The 27,433-nt window shown below is 44.6% G+C and overlaps 1 protein-coding gene across 1 annotated transcript in view; it reads left to right on the top strand.

Moving 5' to 3' along the window:
• The first annotated feature begins 1,842 nt into the window (after positions 1-1,842).
• The window catches only part of LRP2 (LDL receptor related protein 2), a 186,653-nt gene continuing 161,062 nt past the window's right edge, over positions 1,843-27,433 (top strand). Inside the window, exon 1 of the mRNA XM_047772813.1 lies at positions 1,843-2,082. Within this exon, the coding sequence (XP_047628769.1) occupies positions 2,004-2,082 (79 nt within the window). The 5' untranslated portion in view covers positions 1,843-2,003. The remainder of the gene's footprint in view (positions 2,083-27,433) is intronic.

Genomic DNA, 27,433 nt, shown 5'->3' with positions numbered 1-27,433 from the left:
ACCCTTCCGAATCTCCACTAGCCCACGCACCCTCGGGGCGGGATGCAGCCCCTCCTGCCCCAGTTGTGTCCCTGCCCGCTCGCCCGCCCAGGCGCGCGACTCCGCAGCGCCTGCTGCCGCTCTTTGTAACTCAGTGGTGCGGGGACGCTCATTGACTATGCAGCACGGCCCCGGCGAGCTTCGGAGCCGCCTGACCCCGGCGCGGTCCCGTACCATCGCCCCGGCCGCCCGGAACCGGCATAAATCACCCGCGGAGACTAAAGTGCAGCTTCTTGCCCCCTCGCTGCTTCCCTCCTCCTACCCGCCTCGCCCCCCAGACTTCCCGGCCCCCCTGCCCCCTCCAGTCCCCAATGCTGCCTCCTCCTCGGCGCCGCCCATGCGCCAGACGCTGGGCTGGGAGGCAGATAGCGCGTCTCAGTGATTTTGGTCGGGGCAGAGAACTCAGGATTTTGAGTTCCCAAAAGAAAGTCACGAAGTCTCTCCCGCCCTGTCTCACAACTACACTTTTAATGTCTGTTTCCCCCGCCTCCTCTGCGTGTGTATCTTTCTCTCTCTCTGTTGTCTTTCAGAAATAAAATCTATCTCCCCCTCCTGCCTCCCCGTAGAGCTCCACCAACCAATAAAGCCCAAGGAAGGTACGCGGTCCAGACTGTTGCAAGTCCCACAAGATCCGTGCTCCGGGGAGGAGTGGCAGTGACTGGCTCAGGACTGTGTGGGTGCAGAGCTGCCGTTTTCACGGCTACGGCCCCTCTGCCTGAGGCAAAGGGCTCCTGACCCCCTGACCCAGGGCCTGGCTCCTGGAGCAGGAAATTCTGGGGTGATCCTTGGCCCGGAAACGGCCCCTGCTTAAACAGAGCTCCCAGAGGCCAGGAATGAGGTCGCACTAACCCTCCTTTTTTCTGTGGGCTCTGAAGTCACGTACCGCCTGAGCAAGGGCTCTGTAAGGTTCGCTCACAGTGCTCTTGGGGGCTGCCCCCGGGGGCTACCCCCCCGCCCCGCCCCGCCCCAACCACTAACAGCCTACCCCTGGTTAGCCCTGCCCCAAAGAAAGGAGCTGCGGAGTTCTCTCGACTCCTTACATTTCTCCCTCATATAAAGGGGCACCAGCACTTTCATTTTTTCAATTTTGCTTCGAAATGAGCAGATTTGTAAGAAGCGCGATCTGGCCGTGACACCTGTAGACGTGGTGCTTAAGAAAAACTAAACGAGTGTCCAACGCCCCTCCTCTCCCAACGTAGAGTCAATTCTCTCTATAACTTGTAAAAACACAGAGCACCCCATCTCAGCACCCAGCTCGATGGAGGAAACCAGGGTATGAAGAGAGCCTGAGGGTTTCAGGCTGGAGATTGGTCACAAATCTCTCCAGCAGGTTTTTTACTCCGCCTTCCCCTTCCCTTCTCTTATTTTTTCCCTTTTCTAAAACTGTGCAGGTGGCAGATCTCTGTGTGGACCGCCTAGCCGACTTCTGTGCGGAGGCAAATCCTCCCTATGTGTGAGTGTGTCAGTGTGAGAGTATGACTGTGAGGAGCGGGTGTGCACACATGAGTGAGCGTGTGTACCTGTGAAGTGTGCGTGCATGTGTGACTGCGTGTGTGCCCGCGTGAGGGAGCGTGTGAGACTGTGTGCCTCTGTGTATATGAGGCTGTGTCTGTAGGAGTGCATGCGTGAGTGTGCACGCGTGTGTTCGGGTCCGCGCTCCTCCGGGCGCTGCAAAGTGCAGGGGGCGGGCCCGGCGGTCGGAGGCCCGCCGCGCGGGATTCCCGCATGCTAGTTCCGGGGCGGGCGGGTCTAAAGGGCTTTATGCACTGTCTGGAGGGTGGGGACTGGCGAGGGTAGAAAACGGGATGCCTCAGGCGCGGGGCCCGGCTTTCTGCCACTGGGAGCCCGCCGAGGTGCGGGCCTGAAGGAGCGCTCTTGAGCGGAGGCGCTGCGGTGTTGAGTGCGACGCGCGCCCACCTCCCGGGGAAGGAACGGCGAGGCCGGGGACCCCGACCGTCGCAGGGATGGAGCGCCGGGCGGCGGCGGCAGCATGCACGCTGCTGCTGGCTTTCGCCGCCTGCCTGGCGCCGGCCAGTGGCAGAGGTAAGCGCCCACTGGCCCGAGCTTTGAGCGGAGCGTGGGATTTCCAAGGCTGTAGCAGGGTCGGGTCCGCAGGCGGGCTTAGGGGCCGCGGCGGGCAGAGGCCAGGAGCAGGCGGCGGCGCTTCAGCCTCTCCCCCCGAGAGGCACTCAGGTTTCCCAGAGAGGGTGACCGTGAGCGCCCCTCCTTAGCCTGTGAACTCTTGCAAACTTGAGAAAGCAGCCGCTCCAATTTCGGTGACAGGGCACCCCATGGGGACCCCGCCTTTGTTCCCACGGGGGTTTGTCTCAACCCTTCTGGAAGGCACTTTGTAGTTCTCCCCGCGGTTCCAGAGCGTGCTCCCCCCACTGGTTTACTCTGTCCAGGACTGAGCGGCTCCGTGCGCAGTTTTCCACCTGCAGCGCTCAGTACGGGAGACCCTTTGCGCGCCCAGGCTGCGGGCTCGAGCACCCCGCCTCTTCACCATCGAAACTTGGTCTCGCCGTGACCCCCAAGAGACTGCATCTCGATAAAGATCATTTACGAGCCAAGATAAGGCCGGGAGGAGGGATTGGCGGAGAGAGCGGCCGATATGCTGGAGCATTTTCTTGAAGGGTTTCCCTTTCCAACCGGGAGTGTGGAGGCTTTTGTGTTGATGAATGGGGCCCGTCTGCGCGGCCAGGAGTTTTGAGAGCTCGAATGGAGAAAGTTTTAGCTATGAAGCGCTGTAAACTTCTCAAGTTGTCGGGGAGTTTTTGGTTTGTTTTTTTTGTTTGTTTTTCTTATCGAAACAGGCGAGGGAAAGAGTAGGGGAGAAAATAGGGGAGGGAAATAAAAATAGTAAGAGGGGAAGAGGAGAGAAAAACTAGCTAGTAGAGAGTAGAAGAAGGAAGGAAGAGAGAGAAAGAGCTAAGAGAGAGCCGAGAGAGAGCGAGCGAGGGCGAGCAGTGTAAGGAAGAGAGAGAGAGCGCGAGCTCGAGCGCTAGGGATGAATGGGAAGGGCGAGGAGGAGGCCGGGGAACCGGCGAGCTCTCTCCCTGGCTTTGCGTTGCTAGGTAGCAGTCAAGAGCTGCGTGTGACCGACCGCCAGACAGACAGAGCGGACGCTGCTGCCTCCACCGGGACTAATCTGTCTGTGGGGGTGGGAGGACCCCCCCCTCCTTCTCCTCCTGCTTCTTCCTTCTCCGACATCTTAATTGCCCTACAATGAAAATGAAACCCCTATTGTTGTAGGATTAGCCAAAGCAATAAATTGATTTCCCTGGATCCCTGGATCACATATTGGGGTTGATGGGTGGGGACTGCAGAAGCCCCCATTTATGGCGGAGAGAGGGGAGGGCTTGTGGATGGGCTGTGGCATGTATTCAAATGGTTAATCTGCTTTCTTTCTTCAATTCTTAGCATAAGCTCCTTAGAGGGAATCAACTAAGTAATTATACAGCAACTCCTAGCAGTACCCATTGCAGACTTACTGGGAAGAAGTTTGGAAACGCCAACAAACGCTACTGGTCTTTTAAAAATCTTTGGAAAAGGAGGGGAGGCAGGGGGAGATCGTTAATAATTCTAACTTTGAGCACCTTTTCTCCGTGTTGGTAACACAGAAAAAAACGGAGGATTTATTATAATTGTGGAGAGTTTGCCACAGTGCTTAGGGTTATATATATCTCATGTCCTAAATATAGCCATAGGATTTACTATATGTTCCTGTCAGTGCCTGGCAAAAGGAAATCATGTCGGCATTCAACTGGGCTATGTCTAGGTTATCCCCAGACAGCCAAAACAGATATTCTCTCCCCTGGATTGACTAGTTAGTCACCAAATAACCTGTACTCACTCTTGGTAGTTTAGATCCATCCAGCTTTCATTCTGTAATAATAATATATAAAAATACGTATAGTATATAATGTATGTAATATGTATAGTAATAGAAACATACTGTACGCTTACATATGAGGCCAGCCCTGTTCTAGGTACTTTGCACTTATTGACAATCTTTGTAATACTCCTTTGAAGTCAGTACTCTTAGTATTTTAGACATGGGAAATGGAGGCATAGAACAATTAACTCGCCCAAGGTCATACTGCTAGAAAATCAGAGCCAAGAGATTCTGACTCCAGAGGCTATAATTTAACTGCTACAGTTTGTGGCTCTCTGTCTCTTTTGTACTAAAAATGTCATGCCTCCTAAGTTTCTGTCCTCAGGTAAAGTTACTAAAGAAGCCGAGGGGTATTTTCTAAGTCTTTGCCACTCCCTAACTGGGTATTTTCAGAAACTCCTTTTAGGTTTCTCTTCACCTGAATCCTAGTATCCTCACTCCCAGTCTTCCTACTTGATCATTTTTATGCACATGTCCTCTGAATGTCCTCACCTGGGAGTTGAAGGAGCTTTCCAGATTCCTGTTGTTTTGATTTTGATGAAGTAAAGTATGATGACGTTGTAAATGCCTTGTTTAGCATAAAATATTTTAGGTGGGGTCTTAGTGCAAAATTTTCATCTTTAGAAATTTTCAAAATATTTTCCAGTGTTTTATAGTTAGTCTTTAAAAAGATTTGCAGCCAAAAATTTATTTGTATTTTCCCTAACACTTTTTAACAAGGCCTTCACCACATTCTGGCTGTGTGACCTTGGGGAAGTCACTTAACTTTGCTTGGCTCAGATTGCTTATCTGTAAAATTGATAATGAAAATAAGAGAATTTATTCCGTGACATTTTTTGAACATAAACACATAAATGTGCTTAGATAAGGCATTGTAGACAATGATCATGAACCAGGAGCTTTTTAAATTATATTGATCAACAATAAATGCTACTTAATGTTTTTTGCTTACCATTCATATTTCTAATTTCCAAATGCACATAGGAAAGTCTTTAACTATTTTCCACTTAACATTTCTTTGAGGAATTCCCACATCCCAGGGTGTGAGTTGAAGTTTTTTAAGAAAATGTTACTGATTCTAAGCAAAATGATATTCTTTCATCTAATAGACATTTGGTGCTCTCAACAGTATCAGCTTTTATGACAGTTATATCTTTGTGTGCAGTTTATATGTTTAAAAGGATTGTGTGGCCAGTAACAAAGAGGCAACATTTTGGTTCCATCACATCGCTAATACCTGCTGATGTTTTTATTTCACAGCATTTGGCTTCTCTTTCTCTTATTGAAGTTCTTCCTTACCAGTCTTTGGGGCTTCTGCTTAAACTCCCTTCAGCTGAGTGCTGGTCTTGTTTTAATTGGAATTTTTATAGCTGGAGGAAACCTTAGATATCAGCTGGTCTACTTGCATTATTTCATAGATTAAGTAACTAAACCCTGAAGGGAGATCGAAAGCAGTGAAAGGGTGGGGACTAAGTGCCTTGCCTAAGGGCATGTGCCCTGTGTTCTGATTTGCGTGCAGGACCATTATTGTCTTTTGAATGTCCCCAGTCTGGTTGGTTGAGGGGACTTCTAGATTCCTTTTGCGTTGATCCTGACTAATCAAATGAGGCAAAGTATGATGAAAAGATGATCTTGGTGAATCTTCTTAAATTGGATGGGTCGCCTGCCGTAGGGCTAGAATGAATTTTAGGTTAATTAATTTTTTTTGTCTTTTGTCTTTTTAGGGCCGCACCCACGGCATATGAAGTTTCCAGGCTAGTGGTGGAAATGGAGCAATGCAGGATCTGAGTGAAGTCTGTGACCTACATCACAGCTCACTGCATCGCCAGGTCCTTAACCCACCGTGTGAGGCCAGGGATGGAACCCGTGTCCTCATGGATGCCAGTTGGGTTTTTTGACCACTGAGCCATGACGGGAACTCTGAATCTTAGGTTAATGTAACCATGTGTTTTTAGCTTGGTCCAGACCTTATGCCACAGCAGTGCCCCAGATCCCAAAGTCTACCTCTGGGTCCAGTTTTCTAAACCTTGGGCCATCAAAGCACATTCCTGATGATCCTCTGGGTTTCTTAATGAAGGCTGCCATGTAATTAGATTTGTAGTCTTATTCAAGGTAATTATTGGTCTTGGTTAATCACTTTCCACGTTCTTTTGGTAGGCATTCTCAGAACATTGAGAGGTTTCAAAAAATGTAAATTAAATTTTTTTTTTTTTTTTAAGAAATCACTTTAAAATAATGATTCTGGGAACCTAAATGTATTTCCTCTGTGACCAGAAGCACATCGTCACGTTGTCTTTGAAGTTTCTGTTAAGTTCTGGTAGCTAGATCAAGCTGTGTAGAAAGTTGAGGTTGCTTACAGCAGTTTGTTGAATTGAAAAGGAAGGAACTGCACGCTAGAGAACAACTGAAAAGGTACCACTTGTAAAGCCCTATTCTAGTATGGGGTAAACGAGTGTGATGGCTCCTTTGTTGGTAGAACGCAAATAGCGATATCATATTCTTGTTAATGCTGTGATCTTGAGGAACTGAAAAAAGTTGTCGTGACTGTGGCATTCCACAAACATTTGTTCTCCAGTGTAAGAGAGTCAACAGTATCAATACTCCAGAAAGGTTAGGGAGGATGAGAACTGAAGAGAGTCTAGATTTCATAATTAAAATGGCTTGCAGCTTTGCATTTGAGATTCTGAGATCATCATTCTCTAGTTCGTAATAATCCTGGCTAGGATTTCACTATTAGAAAGATTTGACACATTTCAACCTTGGGAGTCTGGGGCTGCTTCTTTCTTTCTTTTTATTTTTATTTTTATTTTTTGTCCTTTCCAGGGCCACATCCGAGGCATATGGAGGTTCCTAGGCTAGGGGTCTAATCGGAGCGGTAGCCCCCAGCCTACGCCACAGCCACAGCAATGTCAGACCCTTAACTCACTGAGCGAGGCCAGGGATTGAACCCCAAACCTCAGGTTCCTAGTCAGATTTATTAATCACTGAGCCACGACAGGAACTCCCTGGGTTGCTTCTTTAGAATGATCAGATTAGTAGATATTTTGAAATGTCAGACATTTCTTTGATGCTTCCCATGTTCTATAGAGGTCTGTGCAAATGTTTCCTAATGAATTTCTTGGCAATGTCAGCACTGTGAGACAAAGTGGGAAGAGTGTGAGATTTGGGGGGTTAGAAGATCTGGGTTTGAAACTTGCCTCTGTAGTTTACTATCTGGGAAATTGAGTACACATTCAACTGTTCTGGATTGGTTTTATCTGTACAATGGGCATGTGCTTTATGGGGTGGTTATGCCAATTAATTGAGCTGAGTGTGATATGTGTTTAATTTTTAGACTGTGAGGTCTCATATTTCTGTCCAGCTCATACTTATTTCTATCCATCATCATTCTTCAGGAATTTAACTTTTTCCAAACTTAAGGAGAAGAAGATACTGTATCCCGGTATCTTAAAAAAAAAAAAAATACAGGTGGTCCTTTGAGTGCATGTTGGCATAGTGCTTTAGTGGCTATAGCACCCTTACATATTAGTCTGACTTCTTAGGTTTGTAAATGGTGGAAACCTAAGTTAAACTACTTGAAGCCATGGAGTTCCCATTGTGGCTCATCAGTTAACGAACCTGACTAGCATGCATGAGGATGTGGGTTCGATCCCTGGCCTCACTCAGTGGGTTAAGGATCTGGCATTGCCGGGAGCTGTGGTGTAGGTTGCAGCCTCAGCTCGGATCCCGTGTTGCTGTGGCTGCGATGAAGGCCTAAGGCTACAGCTCTGATTCGACGCTAACCTGGAAATCTCCATATGACGCGGGTGAGGCCCTAAAAAAAAAAACCTACTTGAAGCCAGAACTTATTGAAATACATAATCGAGAGGATACAGCTATGAAGTTGTGCCATATGTGATTGCTTTTTTTTTTTTTTCAGGTCAGAAATAGTGAAATATGGCACTTTTGCTTGGTTCAACCTAATAAAAATGGGGGCTCAGCCCACGTCATTCTTATCTGGTTTCTCTTTCCTTTTTTTTTTGTCTTTTTGCCTTTTCTAGGGCTGCTCCCGCGGCATATGGAGGTTCCCAGGCTAGGGGTCTAATCGGAGCTGTAGCCACTGGCCTACGCCAGGGCCACAGCAACGCGGGATCCGAGCCGTGTCTGCAACCTACACCACAGCTCATGGCAACGCCGGATCGTTAACCCACTGAGCAAGGGCAGGGACTGAACCCGCAACCTCATGGTTCCTAGTCAGATTCGTTAACCACTGAGCCATGACGGGAACTCCTCTAGTTTCTCTTTCTGTCTCCTGACTATGAGATGACTGTTATCTAGTGTATTCTTCTCTGGTGTTATAAGATCCATGTCGGTGGCCTCTGAAGCCACATCCTTTCATGTCGTGTCCAATGGGAAAGAGCAAGAGTATTAATATTACTCTGCAGAAGTCTCAGTTGCCTTTCAGGGGTTCTGCTCAGGTCATACACTCAGTGGAGAAGCAATCACTGTGTCCAGGGACATGAACTATGCCTGGAGCTTAGACTTGGGTCACATGCTTGGTCCCTGAAGCTACAGACTAGACAGACCTTGGAAGGAAAATAGGGTATGGCTCCCAGGAGAAAGGTGAAGAGGAGTTGCAAAAACAGGTGTCTAGAACACCTTATCAGATAAAGCCATTTTTCCATTTTATGTATGAAGACAAACTTGAAAAGGCTATAGACATTTCTCAAGAGCAGGCAAGTCCGTGATAACTCAATAATTGAAGGGGAAAATTAATGAAAACATTAAAGCAAAAGACATGGTGCTGTATATTTTTTTTTGTCTTTGCCATTTCTTGGCTGCTCTCACGGCATATATAGGTTCCCAGGCTAGGGGTCCAATTGGAGCTGTAGCTACCGGTGTACACCAGAGCCATAGCAGCTCGGGATCTGAGCCACATCTGCGACCTATACCACAGCTCATGGCAACGCCGGATCCTTAACCCACTGAGCAAGGCCAGGGATCAAACCCGCAACCTCATGGTTCCTAGTCGGATTCGTTAACCACTGAGCCACGACGGGAACTCCATGGTGCTGTATTTTGATCATGTTGCAACTTTAAATTTAGAAGGAGAAAAGGAGAAAGAAGGACTTCTGGATGTTGGTTTACAGCCTAAAGGGTTGTTATTTGGAACAGACCTTTGTGATGGATAGGAACATTGTGAAAAATGAGCTGAGATCAGAGTACAGGAGCTCATGGGTCAATTTTAGTTCATTTTGCAGCAAATCCTAGGCCCTTGTTTCTTTCCCAACTTACATCATTTGTGTCTATTCCTAAGATGTTGGGCCTTTCCTAGACTCTGGGCCTTGGCTATGAGAAAGGGGTAGAGAGAAAGAAGAGAGAAGAGTTGGAGAAATATTAAGATGCTTCTATGGAGACAGAATGCACCTTGGTACAAATCTAAGATTCCTTAGCATATATCCTAAGGACCTTTTTTTTTTTTTTTGGTCTTTTTGCCTTTTCTAGGGCCGCTCCCGAGGCATATGGAATCTCCCAGGCTAGGGGTCTAATTGGAGCTGTAGCCCCCGGCCTACGCCAGAGCCACAGCAACTCGGGATCCGAGCCGCGTCTGCGACCTACACCACAGCTCACGGCAGCGACAGATCCTTAACCCACTGAGCAAGGCCAGGGATTGAACCACAACCTCATGGTTTGTAGTTGGATTCATTAACCACTGCGCCACAACGGGAACTCCCCTCTGTAAATGGTAGAATAGGTATCTTTCACACTTCACTGGATTAATTCAGAAATGTCCAATATAATTTTGTTGATTTTTTTTTTTTCTTTTTAGGACTGCATCTGAGGCATATGGAGGTTCCCAGGCTAGGGGTTGAATGGGAGCTATAGCCGCAGGCCTACACTGCAGCCATGGCAACAAGTCTGCAATCTACACCACAGGTCACGGCAACACCAGATCCTTAATCTGCTGAGGCCAGGGATCGAACCTTTGTCCTCATGGATACTAGTTGTGTTCGTTAACCACTGAGCCACGATGGGAACTTCAGTTTTGCTGATGTTTAAGTCTTATTTTTAATAGCATGTACTGAGAACTGGAAATATCCTTTCAAAAGTAAGGTGGCTAACTTTGGTAGTAGGGCTCTTGTGATTTAGGACAAAGCCAAACACAATGTGAAGAAATAATGTCTGTCCCAGAAAATGACAGATTAGCTGATGTGAAGTTTCATGCTGAAATCTCTATGCTTTTAGTCATTAGCTGTCAGGTCATGCCTGACCTCCAGGGTTATTGGAAACAGTGAAAAATGAATGAAAGCAGGAAATGTAATTACCATTCTGTATTTTGAAAAGTTAAGCCACTGTTACCTTGGATACAATGGCTTGTTTATTGTCCACATCTTGAGATTCTAAGTTTGGAAGCAATACCAGAGGTCTCTTTAAAGTTTCTGTACCAACAACCACGTGAAGATTCTTAGTAACTTTGAAAATCAGTCTTTACTCTCTGATGTATTGATGTACATTGTGATAGTGAATGTTGAGGAAACCTGAAAAAGAGGAAGAAGACCACAGCTCTGATTCTGTTATGCTGGACTTTCTTTCATTACCATATAGTGACATCCTGTCTTATAGTGTCAGAGAGTTGTTTGTCATTTTGGGCCCAATTCTTTAGTTTTCAATCTCATTAACAAGAACTTTTTCTTAGTTAAAGGCTGAAAAATCAAAAGTCATTTATTTCAATAGGGAAATCCTTGAGTAAAGTGGAATTTACAGATGGAAATCTTATCAGAAATATATCAGTCTTACCTACCTTTTAATCTCACTAAAGGGGGAGGAGAAAATGCTAGTTTTTACTTCCACACTGGTTTGATTTTGATGTGGCAAAGGAGTGGAGGAGAGTTTTTGTTGTAAGAAATATAAAACCCATCTCGAACTGGTGTAAACAATTAAGGGTATTTATTGGCTCATGTAAGTAAAAACTTCTAGAAGCAGCGTGGGGTTCAGGTAAGGTGCAGTCAGGGCTCCAGTTCTCTCTCTTTGTGTTTTTCTTGACTCTGCTCCTCTCTAGGTTTCAGGTTTGTTTTCAGCCTGGCTTCCCATATTGTTATATTATATTGGGCAAATGGGGCTACATGTTTTCTTGATCCAATCTAGGGACAATTCAACTTTGAGAAGATTTCAGTTATGTTATCAAGTTCATTATTTCATCACAATTTATAGAATGATATAATCTCTAGGGACCCTGCTAGCTTCCTAAACTTGGCATACCATCAAAATCACCTGGGGAGCTTTAAATAGTATATAGATTCTTAGGCCAAAACACACACTAAGTAGGAGTATGGAAATCTGTTGTTTTTTTTTTTATTTTTTTAAGAGTTTCCAAATAATTCTGAGAGCTAGACAGTTTGGAAACAACTGATCTATGTAACCTCTCATTTTTAGTTTTGTAAACTGAAACTAACTTGACAGATTCCTTCTAGTAGCAGTGAAGGATACTCCTTTAAATCTATTCTTTCTTTTTTTTAATATATAATGATTTTTATTTTCATCCATTATAGCTGGTTTACAGTGTTGTGTCAGTTTTCTACTGTACAGCATGGTGACCCAGCTACACATACATGTATAGATTCTTTTTTCTCGCATTATCATGCTCCATCATAAGTGACCTAGACGTGATTCTTTCTTTTGAATGTGGATGTTACAAAGTAGTTACAACGAGATCCTGTTGTGGTTCAGCTGGTGAAGAACCCCACATAGTGTCTGTGAGGATGCAGGTTTGCTCTCTGGTCTTGTTCAGTGGGTTAAGGATCTGGCATTACCATGAGTATTGTCACAAGCTGTGATATAGGTTGCAGACGCAGCACAGCACCAGCACTGGCGGACCCCTAGCCTGACAATTTCCATATGCCACAGTTGCAGCTATAAAAAGAAAAACAAAATAAAACAAGGTAGTTACAATTAAAAGGGAAACTCCTCTTTTATAACTCGGGCCAACATGAAGCACTGCCCCATTCCTGGCCAACAATGACAACCCCTCCCTGTAGGCACTGTTTGTGTTTTAATTGTATTCTTTGCTCTTTCCCTGGATACTCTTATTTTTATTTATTTTTTGTCTTTTTAGGGCTGCACCCATGGCATATGGAGGCTAGCTGTCAAATCAGAGCTGTAGCTGCTGGCCTACACCATAGCCACAGCAACTCAGGATCCAAGCCACACATGTGACCTACACCATAGCTCATGGCAACGTCAGATCCTTAACCTACTGAGTAAGGTCAGGGCTTGAACCTGCGTCCTCATGGATACTAGTCAAATTTGTTTCTGCTGAGCCATGATGGGAACTCCTCCCTGGATACTCCTCCCACTTTAAGAACCTGAGATTCTTTGAGCTGAACCACTGTTGGAGGTCTTCTCATCCTTTTTCACTCAAGTCAAGGATTCATCTCAAGAGCATCCCCAACAAAGCCCACTGGGATCTAAAGCATCTGTCTCTTCCTTGTTTGGAATGTCAGTATTGGAAAACTTTATAGTTCATTCACTTAATATCCTAAGCCCAAATAAATCTTTGTGGCCCCCACTGGAACTTAGAGTCCATTGATCCTGACACCTCTTCACTGACCCTTAAATCCCTTAGTTATTTACTTCCTCAGCGAGTGCGCGCGCGCGCGCACACACACACACACACACACACACACACACACATATTTTTTTTTGCTTTTTAGGGCCGCACCCGTGGCCCATGGAGGTTCCCAGGCCAGGGGTCCAATCAGAGCTGTAGCCGCCAGCCGGCACCACAGCCACAGCAACACTGGATACGAGCCGCGACTGCAACCTATACCACAGATCACGGCAATGCCAGATCCCTAACCCACTGATTGAGGTCAGGGGTCGAACCCGAAACCTCATGATTCCTAGTCGGATTCGTTTCCACTGCGCCATGATGGGAGTTCCCTCAGCTTATATTTTATGACCCATCATTAACATCACTTCCTTGCCTCCACTCTCAGTGGTCTAGTCCTCTTTCCTTAAACCTCTTTCTTTTTAGGGTGGCACCTAAGACATATGGAGGTTCCCAGGCTAGGGGTCAAATTGGAGCTGCAGCTGCCGGCCTGTGCCACAGCCACAGCAACGACATATCTGAGCTGTGTCTTTGACCTACACAATAGCTCACGGTAACGCTGGATCCTTAACCCACTGAGGGAGGCCAGGGATCAAACCTGCATCCTCATGGATACTAGTTGTGTTCATAACCCAATGAACCACAATGGGAACTCCAATACCATTTCTTATAAGCAACAATCAACAGAACTCAACAAACTCCCATAACTGCATCGTTGCCCATACTTCCCAGCCTGTGTATTCTGTCTTTCCTCCTGCCACTCTGGATGAACTTCCATGCTCTGTAGTACATCCAATTCATTCACTTGCTTTCCTCTCACAATTTGTCTCCTCTCATAAAATCTTTTTCCTACATTCCCTTCTTGTTATCACTTATTTTCTCTGGTCCTTGGCAAAATTCCTTGGCGAATTTGTCTTTATCCACTGCAGTTTCTCTCCAGTTTTTCTCAAATCCATGGCATTCACATTTCTCCCACCACCTTTCACAGGCATTTCTTTGACCAAGGTCACTGATGACCTCCATGTTATTGGATCTTAGCTTTCATTTTTTGGGGGGCTAGGGATCGACCCTGTGCCATATTTACAAACTCCGCCACAGCAGTTGCAACATGGGATCGTCAAAAGCTCCAGTGGCTTCTGTCCCATCCAAGTTGGGTTTTCCAGAAACAAAATCCATGATGGAGTTTGGAGTGCAAGGTGTTTATTAAGATCAGTGTCTGTGAAGGGAAGGGGAGGGAGCAGGACTGGGTGGAGGAAGAAGGCCTTGCTCAACCCAGTGGGCAGCTCTGGAGCTAGAGTGGCTGTTCTGTGTCTGTCTCACTGAGCAAATGGGCCTTCCTCAATTGCTGGATGTGGAATGCCCCGGGAAGGGCATGGCCCCTGGCAATGTGCCTTGCTACAACCAGGGTGGACCTCCAAGGTGCAATAGGTAGCTGGTCTTTCCTTGAAGGGGAATCTAGGTGGTGCATCTCTGCATCTCCATGCCTGCCATTACTTCCCATCTCATAAGGAGTCATTGTCTAAGTAGACCCTAATGATATCTGGCCTCTACATCACCTCCCTGAACTGTCTCCCTCACAGTGCATTAGGCACAATGATATTCTTGCTTTTTTCTCAACATAGTGAGCCCCTTAAGGCCTTGTTTAGGAAAACACTCTTGCCTCACATTTACCCTTCACCTTCTATAGGTCATTGCTCATAGGTCATCTTCTCAGTGTCACTTTCTCTGATTTCTTTCTTTGTTTATTTCCTCCATCACACTTAACCACTATCCAATATGATATAATTTGTTCTTTGATTCACTTTGTATCTCCTTCCCCCCCCCCCTTTTGGGGGCCAACCCATGGCATGCAGAAGATCCCAGGGCAGGAATCAAACCTGCCCCACAGCAGCAGCCTGAGCTGCTGCAGTGATAATGCCAGATCCTTAACCTGATGCACCACAGGAGAATGCTGAGGGCAGGCATATTTCTCTCTTATTCATTGTCTTAGCCCTGTATCCAGAGTAGGGCTAACTAAATAAATGTAAGCTGAATGAATGGGTGGATGGATAGATGCTACCATGGGTGCTAAAATTAGGAAGAGCAGTCTTAGCTCATGTCACTGGTATTACCAGCCCTTAATTCCTCCAGGCTCCTGGAGGCCCCATCAGCGTTCTGATGGAGAAAAAAGAAAATTGCTGTCTCTATCAAAACAAGTGGCTTAGCAATGCTATTTCTCTCCATTTGACTCTCCCCTTTCCTCCGCCTCACTGCCCCGCAACTACTGATGCTTTCCAGTGTATTTTGATAGCAGCTGATTCTGCATTGGTCTTGTTAACTTCCACCCCAGACATGTTGGTTACCCTCTGAGAATCCTCTGTATGTACAGAATGGGTCATTCTGCTATTTTAAGGACGGATTTGATACAGTGGCTTTTACAAAAAGTTAAGCTAAAGTTTGTAGACTTTATGTTAGTGGACTGTCATTCTGTGTTTAAACAGGACACAAAAGAAATCTGTCCGAGACCATGGCACAGAAGCAGCCTTGATCAGACAAAAGACCCTCTTTGAAGAGGGGTGTGGTTTCCCAACTCAGGGAGGCAGCATGGACTATGGAGGAAAGAACATCACATGTCAAATCAGGACATTCATGGGTCTTGTTCCTGATGAATGGAGGAAAAATGGGCCCAACCAAAGAGGGCCAGACTGCTGAAAAATGCCCATGACTGCTTATTCCTGAGCACACTCCTCACATCAGACCTCATTCTCTCACATCAGACCTCATTCTCTCTCTATTTTTTTTTAAACTTTTTAGGGCTGCACCCATGGCATTTGGAAGTTCTCAGGCTAGGGGTCAAATCAGAGCTCTTGGTGCCAGCCTACACCACAGCCATAGCAACAAGGGATCCAAACCTTGTCTGTGACCTACACCACAGCTCATGGCAATGCCGGATCCTTAACGCACTGAGGAAGGCCAGGGATCGAACCCAGTCCTCATGGATACTAGTCAGATTTGTTACCACTGAGACACAACAGGAACTCCCAGACCTCATTCTTTGATGACAGCCATAACCAAATAGGTCAGAAGCAAAGGAGTGACTCAGTGACATGGATGGTTGGGTAAAGAAGTTGGGAGAAAGAGCTAGAGTAATTATGGGTAAATTTTGAATGCTTTCTATGTGCCTGACACAGTCCTAAGTGTTTTACAGGTATAATTTCATCTCCCTCATTAACAGTTTGAAGTTTATGCATAAAGGACCAAGATGGGGACAAGTGAGGTAGTTTCCCCAAAGCCAGATGGATAATTATAAGCGGTGGAGCCAAGACAAACTTGGAGCCTTTATTCTTACATGTTCTTACTGTGGGTAAGAAGGAGCAGCAGGAGGATAGTGCCTCTGTCTGAGGAGATTGCTCTTGTAGAGATGAGGAAGGCATTTGCCTCTGAGCTGGACATGTTGGAAGATCTCTTGGCTCCAAAGCATCTCTCCCTCTGTCCAGAGAGATCTGTGCCGACACTTAGGGCCAATTCTTGAAAGTAAGACACTCCCCCACTGAAATTCTGGTTTAAGTGCAGAGGAATGTCTACTCTTGTCTGGTAAAGTAGGTAGTTGAGATAATAATGCATAGTAAACGTCTATCAGAGAAAAGTTCAGAGAGAACAAGACCCAAAGCTCATGTTTTGATGTTGGACAGAGGAAGAGGATGAGAGTCTTAAAAAGGAGCCAACTTCATCTCTGAGTTATTTTGCCTAAATCAGCTTCTCTGGGGGAAAAGGTGTTATTGCTTGTGCTTTTTCCTTAGGATAACATTATGGGGATTTTCTGCTGCGAATCTGTCATGTGGACATCATAGATGTAACTTTGTACCTCCTAGCGAGGCTCTCCTTCCTCCAGTGAGCTCTGTTGAAATGTTAGAATAAAAGCAAGGGTTGATCCTAAAAGCAAGAGAGTTGCAGCTCTCCATTAATCATTCCTTAGGGATTCAATTTGAGGGGGTGCTTTTGGATTTAGTGTAAATGAAAGTTGTAATTTTTCCAGACCATAATCATGACTATTTTCTTTCTTAGCATGCAATTAAAAAAAGAATTTGCAAACCAGCAAAGTACAGTCCACACATTTCCCAAGTCCATTGCTAAATGGTTAATTTTTATGTACCACAACTCCAAATTATTTTTCCACTTCACCTCTGCCATAAAAATTCACTTCTTTCCCAATATTTGGTGCAGTGAGGTGTTGAAAGAATTTGCTAAGTAATCATTGGAAGCTGAGATTCTAGTGAAAAACAAAATGCACTGTTTAAAAATTGAACATACTAATTGGAAGACAGAAAAAATGAAATGCTTCTTGCTGTAAATAATTAAGCCTGGCAGGGCAGACAGGAGAAAACATGGGATTTAAGCTAAGAAGGATGCATATTGTATTGAACACTTTCACTTCCTTGGAAGGGAAATCAAAGAGGTCTTTAATGGTTGTTGCTGATTGTGAATATGTGCAACAAAATCCCACTGTAATCCAGATTTATTTTTCAAGCATTTTGTTGTGATTGAAGGAATGAGAAAGTGAAGGGAAGAGGATTGATGTTTGATTGAGGCCCTTTAGCACTTTCTCTTTGGGAGGTTTGTCAAAGTGACCTGGGGCTTTGGTTACCTTCCGGGCCTTCATGCTCTGTGGGTGCTTTGGTAGATCAAAGACAGTCGGTTTTCTTTATCTTACGGAGAAGCCTTGGAACTGGACTCACACGAGACCCAGGATGGTTTCTTTCTGACTTTGTCTAATGGAGTTAGTTTTCTTAGACTGCCCACCTCCTCCACTTTTTTTTGCAGTGAAGGCAAGTAGTTGGCCTTAATTCTTCTATCCGTAAAAAAGGGAATAAGGAGTTCCTGTTGTGGCTCAGCAGGTTATGTGGGTTTGATTCCTGGCTTTGCTCAGTGGATTAAGGCTCCTGTGTTGCTGTGGTGTCGTGGCTATAGCGTAGGCCCACTGCTCAATTTGACCCCTAGCCTGGAAACTTCCATATGCACAGGTGAGTCCCTAGAAAGTCAAAATAAAATAAAATAAAATAAAATAAAAGGAATAAGATTTTACAGTTTTCATAGGGAGGGGGCATGAATATTAGCATTAATTAAGTGCCTTATTTTATTACTTTAAAAATTAACATAGACTGAAATAATGTGTGTGTATAGTTCTATAAATTTTAAAATGTGTATATATTTGTGTAACCGGCAACATGGTGGGGATTAGAACAGTTCAACACCACCCCACTCTCTCAGGTCCCTTAGGTTATTCCATTGTGGTCATACCCTCCTAACAAAGTTTCTAAGTTCTTTTTTTTTTTTCAAAGTCACTTTCCCATACAAAAGCCTCAATTTCTGCCTTTCTTTTGTTTATTTTCATTCAGGAAGTGTTTCTAGCTCATTTTTGAAGTAATTCAAAATGACATGGATGAATGTAAGGTTGCAAGGCTTTTCCCTTATTACATGGAGGAAAAAACTCTGGAAAGATGAACGCCCTTTCAGTACAGCTATATAGGAAAAAAAATTCCCTATAATTTGGGTTGTTGCTGGATTGGAATCTGCAAAGAAAACACACTCAAGAAATCTCCCTTGAAGGGGAGGACAGGAGTTTATTTTTTATTTAACGGTGTACCCCCTGACACCTGGGAAATGATTAGTTGATGTTTTCAAAGAAGATTAAGTCAGTGTGGTTAATTAACTGTGGTAATCAGGTGACAAATTAATTAACTCCTTGTTAACAATTTCCATCAATTTTGTGAATAAATGACTGAATCAGTAAATGGAACTCTTAAGATTAAAGACTATATTTCCTGATTTATTTTATTGATGACAAATTAGAGATTTTCCCCTTCTCATCTTATTCTCTCCCTGCCAACATTACGAATGAGGATTAGCTAGTTATAGTTTGAGAGGAACACACCAGAGTAACTTTTTTTTGTCTTTTTGCCATTTCTTGGGCTGCTCCCGCGGCACATGGAGGTTCCCAGGGTAGGGGTCAAATCGGAGCTGTAGCCACTGGCTTACGCCAAAGCCACAGCAACGCGGGATCCGAGCTGTGCCTGAAACCTACACCACAGCTCAGGGCAACGCCGGATCATTAACCCACTGAGCAAGAGCAATGATCGAACCCACAACCTCATGGTTCCTAGTCGGATTTGTTAAGCATTGCGCCATGACGGGAACTCCAGGAATAACTTTTAATATACAGTTTTAAGGAAAAGGCAGGCTAAAGGGCACCTTTGCTCCCTCACATCGCCACATTTTGAAAGCTTTAGGGGAACCAAACAGTAAGTACAGGCATTGCAACAATTAAGGGAGAATGGGGGTAGCAGTAATGATGACACTCAATCTAGGATAAGCTTTCAGTTGTTTTTTTTTTTTTTTCATTTTTGGCATATGGAGCTCCTGGGCCAGGGATCAGATTCCAGCTGCAGTGGAGACCTAAGCCACAGCTGCGGCAACACCGGAACCTTAACCCACTGTGCCTATCAGGGGATCGAACCCTATTCCCAGGGCTCCTAAGATGCTGCTGATCCACTTTGCCACAGCAGGAGCTCCAGTATTAAGTTTTTAAATGTTTAGTTTTCTTTATTTTTTCTAAGGAAAAACTGAATGAGCGATGTAATAAAATCAAACAGAATTTGACTTTTAGCTAGAAGTAAATTTTAAAGGCTACTTTAGGTCTCTAGAGGGGATTTAACAAAATGTGGTGATGTAGTGATTGCATTAGTTGGTAAATTGATTGCGGGTTTAAAATAGTATACAAATAAACAACTAAAATGTTACTTTTTAGAATCTTTAGAATTGAAAATTCTTTCCTCTTTACCTGATTTTATTGTGTCTTACTTTCTAGTGAAACCTGAGAGCTAGAACATTATTAGCTAAATCATCCCCCATGCTCTCAAGCATGCCATTGCATTTTTCTTTTTTCTTTTCTTTTCTTTTTTTTTTTGCTTTTTAGGGCCGCATCCACGGCATATGGTTCCCAGGCTAGGAGTCAAATTGGGGCTGCAGCCCCTGGCCTACACCACAGCCACAGCAACGTCAGATCTGAGCCACGTCTGCAACCTATACCACAGCTCACCACTATGCCGGATCCTTAACTTGCTGAGCAAGGCCAGGGATCAAACCCGCAACTTCATGGTTCCCAGTCTGATTTGTTGCTGCTATGCCGCGACAGGAACTCGACATTGAATTTTTTGAAAGGCTTTAAACATTGTAGGGCAGGGGACATAGGGTTATTTAGGATTGCTTCAAGAAGGAGTATTTGGTATCTTGACTAACTATTGAGGAGTTAGTATATATTTAGATTTTTGCAAAAATCATATGCTAAAATTGCTCATGTTTTATGAAAAGAAAATTCCAGAGTTCCCTTGTGGCTCTGTGGCTTAAAGATTGGGGCATTGTCACTGAAGCGGCTTGGGTCATTTGAGTGGCTTGGCTTCAATCACTGGCCTGGGAACATTAGCATGCTACAGGCATGGCCAGAAAAAAAAAAAGTGTCCTTGAGGGTATAGAAGGCAGCCTAAATTGTGGGAATGAGCTGAAGCCAGTGATGTAAATTTACATCTCTGGCTGCCAAACAAAACTTTTGGTTCTTCCTATTATTATGGATGCTCTCTGGCCATGCCCCCTGCCCCTTCTCTGCCTGCCCGAGGATCATCAATCTCAAGAGGCTGCCCTGGACATGGTTCACCTGTGGCTGAACCTTTTCTGGTGCTGGGACACTACCAAAACCTTTTCTGATGTTGGAACGTGGAGATTGATATATCTTGGTCACTTCGTAGAAGTATGTGTACCTTTGGGCTGCTTCACTTCTCTGAGCTTCAGTTTCCTGGACCACTTAGTAGTTTCTACTCCACAGGTTCCTGGGAATATTTAAAGGACCTTGTGAACATACAAGGCCCTGGCACTTGGTGAACATTCAGTAGATATTTGGCCCCACAGGGAACCCAGTGCTAAATCATTCATAGTTGACCAGCTCTTGGTTAGGTCAATGCAGTAGAGCAGCCACCATGCTGTGGTCTTTTGAAATAACGGAACCACTTGTCACATTCTCTATCCATAGAACTTGTTGGGGGAAAAGTACAGCTTTTTTTTTTTTTTTTTTTTTTTTTTTTTAGGAGGGTAAACTGTCAGACAAGGAAGCATTAGAAGACAGGCCTTTCTACCCTCAAGAACATTTGGTCCTTCATTTCTAGGTCTTAAAAGCACGGACCCAAAATGTTACATTAAAGAGAATTTCCAACTTCTCAATGGACCCAGTGTTTCCATATCATGTGTCTATTCCTGCTTTGTGTAAACTTGGTCCAGCACAGAGTGTGTCTATACCTGCTTCGTGTAAACTTGGTCCAGTACAGAGTTTACTGGTAGTGTCTCTGTAATTGAGGACAAGGATGAGAGAAGCATGGGTTTGAATAGAGCTCAGCCATGTCCTCTGGTCAACGAGAAAGCTTTCCAGAGGAAATAATACAATCAAAGGTGGAGACTTGGCTTTTTATTTTATTTATTTATTTGTTTGTTTTTATTTTTATGTTTTGCTTTTTAGGGCCACACTCGTGGCATATGGAGGTTCCCAGGCTAGGGGTCAAGTCAGAGCTACAGCCTTCGCCACAGCCACAGCGACACAGGATCCGAGCCGTGTCTGCAACCTACACCACAGTTCACAGCAATGCCAGATCCTCAACCCACCGAGCGAGGCCAGGAATCTAACCCGCAACCTCATCGTTCCTAGTTGGATTTGTTTTCACTGCACCATGACAGGAACTCCAACATTTGGCTTTTTAGACCACATGAGAATCATAGTCAATGATTTTTTTTTCCTTATAATTGTTCCTTATTATTCCGTGAAAATAGAGAAGGGTCAGTGAGAAATTCAAGAGATGAAAGGCTATTAGTCAACCTAGATTTGGTTACTAATTACAGTGAATATTATCATTGATGTATTTATTCTACACGCATATACTGAGAGCCTATTGTGCCCCAAGCTGGAGACAAAAAGATGAATAAGACATGGAGTCCCTGCTGTGGTTCAGTGGGTTAATGATCCGGCTTACCTCTGTGGCATTGCAGGTTTGATCCCTGGCTTGGCGCGGTGGGTTAAAGATCCACCGTTGCCTCAGCTGTGGTTTAGGCTGCAGCTGTGGCTTAGGTCACAGCTCTGGCTCAGATTCATTTGATCCCTGGGCCCAGGGACTTCCATATACCGTGGGGCCATACAAAAAAGAAGATGAATAAGACACATACATAAACAATTGTGCTACAAGGTGAGAGTTGCTGCCATTGAGGTTTGGAAGCACAGGAAAGCTGAGTGAAGTCAGTAGGCCTGAAGGGGCCACGAGCCAAGGAAAACCACCCAGATTTGCCATTTGAACCGAGGCTTGAGGGAGGGTGTGTCAGCAGGCGATAGGGTTGGGACCTGGACTCTGGTGAGGCTGGAGGACTTTGTTCGTCAAGCTAAGCAGTTTGTTGCCTTTGAAGAAATGTAAGCTGGAAAGTGCAGCCAACAGATAATGCTTGCTGCCGTGAAGACAAGCAGATCAGTCAGTTAAAATTAGAGAATTATTGTACTATCTGAGTGACAGATAATAAGCATCATAACTAAATAAACTTGTGGACTGGGAGGTGGCCAGAAGGAGAAAGGGGCACTGTGGAAGATAGAGAAACCTTTTATTTATTGCTCTTTTTGACAATTCCCATTATTTGTTTTATGCGTTGATATGTTTTGGTTATGGGAATATACATTCATAAAAACTTGATGGCATTTTCTTGAATCCGCTTGTCTGAAAAATTCTAGCTTCTTGGGCTTGGCAACTGATATTTTCCTTGATTTTGCTCACTGATTCCTAGTTGGTAGAGCTCCCTTGCAGAGCATCTAGAAATATATAGGGGCCTTTTGGGAGTTGTCACATGCTTGAGGTGTTGGTGCTGTCATTTAGAGGGCAGATGACAGGGATGTTAAGCCAGCTGCAATACATGGGACAGTTCCACACTGCAAGGGATCATTGTCTAGCCCCAAATATCCATATTTCTTCTATGAACCAAGGGCCCATCTGGGTTATCAACCAAGGGAGGGAAGGAATAAAGAGGCAGGAAGGAATAATATTGGTCATAAGGGCTGATATTTACTGAAACTTGATATATATCTGGGATATAGTCGCCATAATATTGTTTAGTCCTTATGGCAGTCTAGGGAGGTGGATACTCTTACTGTGCCCATTTTTCAAATGTGCAAACTGAGGCAGAGAGGGAGGACTGGCTCTAGATCTCACATGCTTAACTCTAATGCTCTAGAATAGGAGGAGAGGAGAAATACATTTACTCTGTGCACTTATAGTTTATCATCTCTCAGGAAGCATTTCTTCCAGTTCAATTCAGTAGAGTATTGGCAGGTTTTTTTTTTTTTTTTTTTGCTGTGTCTGAGGCATGTGAAAGTTCCCAGGCCAGGGATTGAACCTGTGACATGGCAGTGACCTGAGCCACAGTGGCGACCACGGATCCTTAACCCCCCGTACCACCAGGGAACTTTACCTTCAAGTGTTTTTTAAAATATGGAAAAGATTTGATGACATATGTTTAAAATTATGGTGGCTTCATGGATTGGGAGAACCTCTCACTTGACAGCAGAACACTGTCACCATTGGCACTCCATAAATATCTGGTGAATTGACTTGAGCCCATGGAGGCACTCAGTAGCTTTAGAGGGTGTCAGGATCTTACAGATTTGTTCTATGCTTCACTTAAAAGGGAATCTGCCACAAGCAGAATCTTGGTAAACTGAAGGCATGTGTCAGTGACATAGGATGAGAATGTGGCTCTTTCTTGCTCATGCCCTACGCTTTCCTGGCTCTGTGCCAGTTCTGGTTTGTTCTTCTGCCAGCCTTGCGGTCCCCTCAGACCCACATAGCTTAAATGCCCCTTCCTCCAGAGGGCCTTTCTTGATCTGCACTGAGTGTTATCTGAACCTCTCACAGCACTTATCATCATACCATGAATTACAGTTATTTATGTATGTATTTTATCTCTTCCTCTAGAATAGGACCACTAATGCTAAGAGTTATGCCTGCCTCCTCTGGTATCCTGTGTCTGGCACAGAGCCATGTGTAAGCAGGAACTCAAGAAATCTTCCATGAGTTGAGAGTTCTTGCTGTGGCGCAGTGGGTTAAGGATTCAGCATTGCTGCAGCTATGGGATAGCTTCGGCTTGGATTCCATCTGTTTGTGGAAGCCCAAAGCAAACCAACAATGGTTGGGGGAGGGTGGGGGGGGTGGCAGGTGTGCTGTACTTGTAGGGAAGATTTTTTTTGGCCTTGTTTCTCTCTTACATAACCAGCAATAGGAGGCTGGTGGTACCTATCTTTCTGCACCACCATCCTCTGGGATGGCTTCTATCCCCAAGGTTACCTCATTGTCCAGAACAGTTTCTTAGCCATAACTGTCTCTCCTCCGTGCTAATCATGGAGCTGGAGGAGGAGGAAGAAGGGCATGCCTTCTCTCTTTAAAGGAGACGCCACACTGTTTGCTTGTATTTTGCCTTAGTTATCAAGACTTAGTCTCGTGACGACACTTAGCTGAAGTCTGGGAAATACAGCCTTTGAACTGAACCCACTGTGGTTCTGGGTCTGAAGACAAGGGGAACGGCTATTGTGGGGCTTTTGTGGCCCTGGCTATAGGCAGGTGACAGTGGACATTTGTTCAACTCTGAGGACCTCATTTTTGTAAAGACATTTGGACTGAATGTGGAGGGTGGAAACCAGGATGATGAGAGAAGTAGAAACCATATTGTGAGAGGAATGATAGAAATGCTGGGGCTGTTTCTTTTGGAGAAGAAAAGAATGAGGGGGACAGTGGCTAGCTCTCTATTCAAATATTCCAAGGACCATCACATGGAAGAAGGATAAAGCCCATTTTTAATAATTCTAAGGGACACAGTGGAAATTGACTAGTATCCATGAGGATGTGTGTTTGATCCCTGGCCTCGCTCGGTGAGTTGGGAATCTTCTGTGGCTGTGGCTGTGGCTTAGGCTGGCAGCTACAGCTCTAATTGGACCTATAGCCTGGGAACTCTCATGCTGCATGTGCAGCCCTAAAAAAAAAGTTATAGCATGCACCAGAAGAATGCTGGAATTCGACTTTGTCTCTTGTAACTTTTGACCTTATAGTGATGTGTACCATATATACATCTGTGAACCTGATTTTGAGGTTAGGGTTGTTGCCTGTTCTGTAGTTTCTTTGTTATTAAAATCCCTTTTCTCAGGGGTTGCCCTGGTGGGGCTACTGCATTTGCAGATTACATTTTGAAAAGCTCAGGACTTTTCCTTCTGTTGAGATGTGGGTTCTTTCCTTTATGCTTGGTCTTTTGCAAAATGTCATAGTCAGAAACAACTTCCATGCTCAGGCTGAAGTGAGGAGAATTCTTAGGTCATAGATAACTAATATCAGGGTTCAATAATTCCATGTTGTCTAACTCAGTAATTCAGTAAATATTGTCACTGTCAATTTCTTCGGACTAAGGTATCTGTTTAGGCAGCTGGTTAATGTTAAACGTGAATTCTTTTAAATTATTACTAAACACTTTAAACACTTGAAATATAATTGCTGAAATGTCTTAAAAACAGGCATTATCAACCAGGGAAATAACCTAGTGGAGTTAATTTATACCACTAAATAGTGATTTTATTTTTGAAAGTGCATAGATGTGTATCTAAAAACTTTTCTGGGAGTTCCCATCGTGGCGCAGTGGTTAATGAATCCGACTAGGAACCATGGGGTTGCGGGTTCAATCCCTGGCCTCACTCAGTGGGTTAAGGATCTGGCATTGTCGTGAGCTGTGGTGTAGGTTGCAGACATGACTCGGATCCTGCATTGCTGTGGCTGTGGCTGTGGCACAGGCTGGTGGCTACAGCTCCAATTCGACCCCTAGCCTTGGAACCTCCACATGCCATGGGAGCAGCCCTAGGAAAGACAGACAAAAAACAAAAACAAAAACATAACCCAAAAAAACTTTTCTATCTTTATTATAAAGTTCTATTTTTCAGTTTTATCTTGAATGTAGATAGGACAAGATTTTCTTTTGTGAACCTCAGACATATGAAATTTTTAGTTAGGGAGAAAGTATAATTTAAAATAGAGGTGAGGAGTTCCCGTCATGGCTCAGTGGTTAACGAATCTGACTAGGAACCACGAGGTTGCGGGTTCGATCCCTGGCCTTGCTCCATGGGTTAAGGATCCAGCGTTGCCGTGAGCTGTGGTGTAGGTTGCAGACTTGGCTCGGATCCTGTGTTGCTGTGGCTCTGGCGTAGGCGGGTGGCTGCAGCTCCAATTCGACCCCTAGCCTGGGAACCTCCATATGCTGCGGGTGCAGCTCAAGAAATGGCAAAAAGACAAAAAAAAAAAAAAAAAAAAAGAGGTGATAATTTAAGAATAAGATAAATTCAGGAGTTCCTGTCATGGCTCAGTGGTTAACAAATCCAACTAGGATCTATGAGGACATGGGTTCGAACCCTGGCCTTGCTCAATTGGTTAAGGATCTGGTGTTGCCGTGAGCTGTGGTGTAGGTCGCAGATGTGGCTCAGATCTGGCACTGCTGTGGCTGTGGTGTAGGCTGGCAGCTGTAGCTCCGATTCGACCCCTAGCCTGGGAACTTCCATATGCTGAGGATGCGGCCCTAAAAAGAAAAAAAAAAAGGAGTAAGATAAATTGAAATCACTTTTTTTTTGGGGGGGGGGGAGCCATAATGCTAATAGGGTCATTTAAAAAGATCTTCAAACTTGATTGCAGATTATGAATGTAATGCTAGACTATAAGCAACTATATATGAAACAGAAAAACAAAGGGAGACAATACATAGAGTTTAAAGGATCAGGAAACACCTGCCTAACAATAGTAACAATAGTTAATGTTTGTTGACCAGGTACTTATGTGCCAGGCCCATACTTCTTACTCTGTCTTCATTTTAGCCTTAAGGGTAGGAGCTCTTAACTATCATCATTTTTAGATGAGGAAACTGAGGCATAGAAATTAAATAACCTGCTCACCATAGTGTTAGTAAGAGGTGGAGCTGGAGAGTTTGAACCCAGGTGGACTCCAGGGGCTCCCCTCTGGAAGATTACTTGGTTTCTAAGCAGTCTCCCATCTTCCCTGTTTCCTTACCCCACTTCCCCCCCATTTTAGATAGCATATCAAGCATCCAGTCATCTGGTTATTCAGGGTTTGTCTCTTAACCTTCTGTAAAAAAGCTTTTAAGGCTTTTTTTTTGGTCTTTTTGCCTTTTCTTGAGCTGCTCCTGCCGCATGTGGAGGTTCCCAGGCTAGGGGTCGAATCGGAGCTGTAGCCACCAGCCTACACCAGAGCCACAGCAACGTGGGATCCGAGCCTCGTCTGCCGCCTACACCACAGCTCATGGCAATGCTGGATCCTTAACCCACTGAATCAAGGTCAGGGATCGAACCTGCAATCTCATGGTTCCTAGTCAGATTCGTTAACCCCTGAGCCACGATGGGAACTCCAAAAAACTTTTAAAGCTTTTAGACATGCTGGGCTGAGCGGAAGAAGGGAAATAGCATAGGGAGACTCCTATACCTGTAATGCATTCCTTTAGGAAAGCATATCAAGTCAATCCCTTAATCAGCAAGCTTTGAAAGACAGGCTTTCATGCATGTGTGTGTGTGTGTGTGTGTGTGTGAGTGCGTGTGCGCGCGTGCGTATATACACATAGATATTGGGTGGAATTGGTGAATCTTGTATTTCCAGTGGAAGGAATTGTAAGTAGTAGAGTAAGAGATTTCAGTTTACGAAAGAATCAAAAGTACAGTGTTTCAATAAATCTTGTTCATTTGTTACTTGATCCTTTAGGCCCTCAGAGTCCTTGCTTTTGCAATATTTCCTTTGGGCCTTTATCTTCAGCCTAGATTAGTCTAAAAC

The sequence above is a fragment of the Phacochoerus africanus genome, chromosome 3 (assembly GCF_016906955.1).
Source record: "Phacochoerus africanus isolate WHEZ1 chromosome 3, ROS_Pafr_v1, whole genome shotgun sequence".
Classification (NCBI taxonomy): Eukaryota; Metazoa; Chordata; class Mammalia; order Artiodactyla; family Suidae; genus Phacochoerus; species Phacochoerus africanus.
The sequence above is the reverse complement of the archived record's forward strand: the minus strand, read 5'-3'. Positions and strand labels throughout refer to the sequence as shown.